Below are 5,790 nucleotides of genomic sequence, written 5' to 3'. Positions count from 1 at the left end.
TCTATTCTGCAATATAGAATGGCTCCAGCTAAACTCAGGGAATTAAAATAACAGTTAAAGAATTTCTTAGATAAGGGATTCATCAAACCCAATGTCTCCCTGTGGGGCACACCTATTCTATTCATGTGTAAAAAAGACGGTTCTCTCAAAATATGCATTGACTACTATTTGTTGGACAAGGTCACTATCAAGAATAAATACCCACTTGTTTGACCAACTTCAGGGTGGCAGTTACTTTTTCAAGATAGACCTCAGATCAGGCTATTATTAGCTTAGAGTCAGAGAACATGACATTTCGGAAACAACTTTCTAAACTTGATATGGTCACTTCAAATTTCTAGTCATGTCCTTTGGTCCTACCAATTCCCCAGCAGCCTTCATGGACCTGATGAATAAAGTGTTCAAGCAGTACTTGGACATGTTCATAATAGTCTTTATTGATGACATTCTTGTCTATTCTCATAGCGAAAGTGATCATGCAGACCACCTTAGAATGGTACTTTATATTGTTAGAGCCCACCAGTTGTTCGCTAAATTTATTAAGTGTGAGTTCTGGCTAAATATCAATAGCTTTCCTTGGCCATATTATTTTCAATGATGGCATTAGAGTTGATTTTTAAAAGACCAAAGCGGTGAGAAACTGAACTAGGCCTATCTCTCCATCGAATATTAGGAGTTTCTTGGGTTTAGCTGGCTATTACCGTTGGTTTATTAAAGGGGTTTCTTCTATTGCATCCCCCATATCCAGATTAAGTCAGAATAAAGTTAAGTTTCAATGGTCAGATTCATGCTAGAAAAGTTTTTAGGAGTTGAAGACTCCACTTACCTCAGCCCCAGTTCTTACTCTACCAGATGGTTCAAATGGTTTTTTTTATATACTTTTATGCATCTAGAGTAGGTTTGGGTTATGTCCTCATGCAGAGAGGTAAGGTCAGCCTACGCCTCCCAACTTAAGCCTCATGAGAAGAATTATCCGACTCATGATCTTGAGCTAGCAACAGTAGTGTTTGCCTTAAATATTTGGAGGCATTACTTATATGTGGTGCATGTAGATATGTTCACAGATCACAAGAGCCATTAGTATGTATTTTCTCAAAAAGATTTGAATTTGCATCAGAAAAGGTGGTTAGAGTTATTAAAAGATTATGACATGAGTGTTTTGTATCATCCGGGCAAGGCCAATGTAGTGGATGATGCTCTCAGTAGATTGTCTATGGGTAGTGTTTCTCACGTTGAGGATGGTAAGAAGAAGTTAGCTCAGGAAGTTCATCAGCTTGCCTGACTAGATGTCCGCTTAGTTGATTCAGCAGAGGATAGTGTGTGGGTGCAGAGTAGTTTAGAATTATCTTTAGTTTTTGAGGTATAGGTAAAGCAGGATAGAGATCCTAGTCAAGTTAAGTTGAAATAATCAGTCATAGATCAAAAAATGGAAGTTTTCTCCTAAGGGGGAGATAGCGTTTTGTGTTGTCACGGTAGATTGTGTGTGCCTGGTGTAGATGGTTTGAGACAACGAATTCTTGTAGAAGCGCACACTACACAAAATGAATAAAATTACGGGGGTTTATTTACGGGGGTTATTTTAACCTACGCAAAATTATATAAAATACAGGGGCTAGAAAACTATCGCTAAAATTTATCCATTTACGGGAGTTTTAAACCCCCGCTATTAATTACGTGGGTTTTAAACCCTTGCTATAAATTAAAATTTTTTTACGCCATTAAAAAAAATTGGCACTTATGCCAAAAGATTCTCCCTCTCTTTAATTGAAATCTCTCTCATTTCCCCCCAAATCACTCTCTCTCTCATTTTCTCCCAAATCTATTGGCCTTTCTCTCATTTTCTCCCAAATTGACTGCGGTTGGCAGGCCACTGCACATATTGGATTCCGAGATTGGTGTTGTAATTGAGCTGGACTCCGAGGCTGGTGTTGCAATTGATAGATTAATGTAAGTTCTAAAAGGAACACTTGTGTCAAAAAAATTAATGGTCCAGAAAGAGAAACCACTAAATTAATGTAAGCTTGGAAGATGTTAGAAACGATGCAGCGGAAACAGTTAAAGAGAATGAAGAGGGTGTTTTCGATTGTTTGGAAAGGCTTTTGTTTCTAGCACTTCTTTGTACGAAGTTTGTTCCGTTAGAATCTTCTTTTGTTTTGTTGCCGTTTTTATGTTACATTTCTGAGATGAGTAATTTGTGAACTTCCACTTTCTTGAATCACTTCCAGCAACTCACTATATCGGTATATCCATCTTTTAATATTTGATAAATATGTTCTTGACCTATGTTGCTCAGACTCATAAAAAATGTCAATGGGTGCGTGTTAGATTTGCCAAAATTAGTGTATTTAGATGATAGATATTTCATCCAAATAAGAGTTAATCCTACACGGGATTATGGAGGTAGGTGTACCATGAGTACGGATGTGAGAAAAAATATTGCTTCTCATACCTGTGTGGCTGTCTACAAAGGATAGACCGTTAAAGTTTAAACCATTGAATTTAACTTCGTGTGGTTAGGATTTCGTCCATCTTTTTACGTTCTTGCAATCTTCTTTCATTCGTGATGAACTGCCCCTATGCAGTGCTCCCAAATCGGTAAAGTTTTCTTAAACCACTCGTCACCCATTTTTGCCCATTCTACCAAATGGAATTACAGAAACTAGTTACACAACAGGTAAGGTATAGTGAACTTGTCCCTGCTTACGTAGGCGAGAATTGATGAATTGGTCTCCATTTCCAAAGAGAAAATGCTTCTCAGCACTAAGTTGTCACTTTGTGCTGTTTTGTGATCTCCCAAAGTCCCACTTATATCGCCATTTAGTTACTAGTTTCCTCTCACTCTCTTTTGACTCTTAAAAAATTCATATATTCGATTTCATTACTTTTGATCTAAAGCATGGATACTATTTGTCATCCAGGAACCATTGTGAGAGGGTATGATTGTCGCAAATGAAGAAACTGAAGAGACAACAATCGCTGGTGACATGAGCTGAATGTCGAATAGCCTTATTATTCAAGAGCTTTGAGAATGCAACGCGAAATGGTTCATGCTTTACGAGATCCTCTTGTTCCAGGAGGTCTATCTGTTTCATGATATAGATTGTTAGATGTAGATAAATTAGTTTGTATGAGTAAGACATTACCGTTAATCTGATGATACTTTAGTGGTTTGTCTTCTTTGCTATAGTATCGTTCTTCTATGGCTAGGATTATCGATTAAGCATGTTAGATATTCTATTCGTCCATTCCTCTTTTAAGATATAATCTTTATTGACATTTGCAGAACATTTGGACCCCATCAGTGTCAAAATTGCTGAACTAAGAGAGGCATTGGAGTCAATTACAGCAGAGCAGAATTTCTTGAAAGCTCATGATTCTCATCATTGTCATAGTGAGTCTTCAATCTTTTCCTCGATAGAGAACTTTATTGATGTCTAATCCTAAAGAATAATATATATAAAAATGTTTACCTTTCAGAAATTCTTCCCTTTTCTATCACCTGGATTGGTGGAAGTGTTTCTTTCTAGTGAGATATTTCTCAATAGAGGCAACTATTTCTTTTACATTTTGACCAAATAATGGTTAATTTTTAAATGGCCACATCAATCTATTGTCGGGTAAGGACGTTTATGCCAAGACTATTGTTGATAATAAGTCGTAACATGTTTTCTTAAAACACTAACATCTGATGGCTGTTATTGATAATAAGCTACATGTTCTCAAGACACGAACATCTGTGGCAATCAATTGTTTCAGCAACCTATTTGGTTTATTCGAATATTGTGAGTTACACCTGAGAGAGTAGCTAGTGGTCAAGGAAGTAGGTTTCAAATCCTAGTAGAGGGAGATGACCACAAGCTGGCCCTGACACCAAGGTTATTGAAGTGTAAATGTGGTATGAAATTCAGGTAGGTATGAAATTTGCATAATAGTTCAGATATTAGGTATGAAATCAATACTTTAGGTTATTTTTGACCTAACGCTTTTATTTGTCCTGCCTAAACACGTTGTATGGTTCATATGTAGAACTTGATTTGGTTCGAGTATTTTGGTGCTATTTCACTTGCCAAAGTTAACTGAAGTGGAGTTCAAAATGTTTCCTTTAGTATGTGAATATTCATATAAAAGGAGAAAAAAGATAGACTTTTGGGTATAGGATGTTTGCGAATTGTAAAAAGTGGGAATAAATGCAAGTTTTCTTCCATACTAATCCGAGAAATGAATTGTAATACTTGATGTCCTGATCCAAAGTAGTTTTATGCAATTATGGACTGTATGGTTTGTTGGTGCAAAACAAAATTAGATTTTTGGGTATTCTTAAAGTTTCTGCTGTCACTGTTCTTGTCTTATCAGAGGGTTTATTAGCTCTAGATTGAAGAATTTGTGCAGCTTGTTACAAAAATAAGTATAGTTGATACGAAAGACCAAGATTACGTGTGATCTAATTATTTGGATCATAGGTTCCTGTATGGACTCGATTTGATTGTGAAGTTGTCATTTACATAGCAGATTTTCTATATGAAGCCAGCAGTTGATTTTGGTGATCTCTAGTACTAGTGATATAAGAGAACATGTTGGGTACAAATGCTCTATGTTTTTTACTTTTTCTCTTTCTTGGTATCTGTTTGCCGTTTTATTTGATCGATTGTTGTAAATTTTGGTGCTGTTATGAATGGCTGACTTTTCTTAGTTCATTTTACCTCCATAGGCTCCAAATCTATGAAATCTGGCAATTCAAACTGTGATGCTGACAAATCCTCCAAGAGGAATAGGAAGAATCCGTACAGAGGGATCAGACAGCGTCCTTGGGGCAAGTGGGCCACTGAAATATGTGATCCAAGGAAAGGGATTCGAGTTTGGCTTGGAACTTTTAATTCTGCGAAAGAAGCAGCTAGAGCTGATGATGTTGAGTCCGAAGAATCAGAGGCAAGAATGCTAAGGTGAACTTTCCTGATGGATCTCTAGGTCCAATAACACTCTTCTTGTTTTGTAATTGTAACTAAAATGTGGATATTTGCCAATATATTGCAGATATGCCAAGGTACAAGCGCATGCAGAAAATTGATTTCAATTCAAGGAGACTACGTGATGATTGTGATCCTAATGACAATCCTTGATTTCATTGCAAATTACTTGACTTGGATATTCAATTATGTCTTGGATGTATTTGTGTATTTGGTTGGAGTGAATCTTAAAACACTGAAGCTTTTGTGTTTAAATTTGATTTTGAAGATACTACTTAATGTTGAAAAATTGGAGTTTGAAGATGTTAATGTTGAGTATTTAATTTTGAAGTTTAACGTTTAACATATTTTTGACATGTTTTTCAATTACAATATTTAATTATTCATGCTGTGTTAATGATATATGAATTGAACAAATATTGGATTATAGATTATGCTTAAAGGAACAATTGAATTTAATTAAGCTAAAATTAGAATTTATAATTAGTAATTGAAATTGTCGGGCCCTACTAATTTTTAAAAAATAAATTAAAAAATAGTAGAGGTTTTAAACCCCACAATTTTTAAATAAAAATTTATTATAAAATGAATTAAATTAAGAATAACGGGGGCCAATAACCACCACAAATAATTATGGGGGTGGTAACCGCCGCAAATTAATTATGGGGTCGAAAAAAAACCACCGCAAATCGTTTGTCACGGCTCATATTGTGCGAATTTTAGGAATCGTCAAAATTACATTTTGTGGGGGTTTAAAACCTCCGTAGATTGTAAAATTAACCCCCGCAATTTGACCCATTTTTTGTAGTGGCATGTTGCGCGTTAC

At 35.8% G+C, this 5,790-nt stretch overlaps 1 protein-coding gene across 6 annotated transcripts; it reads left to right on the top strand.

Annotated features, from left to right (window-relative positions):
• The first annotated feature begins 1,730 nt into the window (after nt 1-1,730).
• LOC107842832 (ethylene-responsive transcription factor 1) lies at nt 1,731-5,273 on the top strand. 6 transcript variants are annotated; one of them, XM_016686861.2, is made up of 5 exons: nt 1,731-1,947; nt 2,919-3,077; nt 3,284-3,391; nt 4,709-4,940; nt 5,032-5,273. In XM_016686861.2, exons 2-5 carry the CDS (start codon nt 3,029-3,031, stop codon nt 5,063-5,065), a joined length of 423 nt encoding a protein of 140 aa, XP_016542347.1. In that variant the 5' UTR covers nt 1,731-1,947; nt 2,919-3,028; the 3' UTR covers nt 5,066-5,273. The 6 variants fall into 6 exon arrangements, with proteins under 6 accessions (XP_016542347.1, XP_047252717.1, XP_016542348.1 ...); XM_047396761.1 differs by having other exon boundaries at nt 1,741-1,947; nt 4,691-4,940; XM_016686862.2 differs by having other exon boundaries at nt 1,741-1,947; nt 2,919-3,131.
• Nucleotides 5,274-5,790: the final 517 nt, after the last annotated feature.

The sequence above is a fragment of the Capsicum annuum genome, chromosome 9, assembly GCF_002878395.1.
Source record: "Capsicum annuum cultivar UCD-10X-F1 chromosome 9, UCD10Xv1.1, whole genome shotgun sequence".
NCBI lineage: Eukaryota > Viridiplantae > Streptophyta > Magnoliopsida > Solanales > Solanaceae > Capsicum > Capsicum annuum.
Note: the sequence above shows the minus strand (reverse complement) of the source record. Positions and strands in the feature narration are given on the sequence as shown.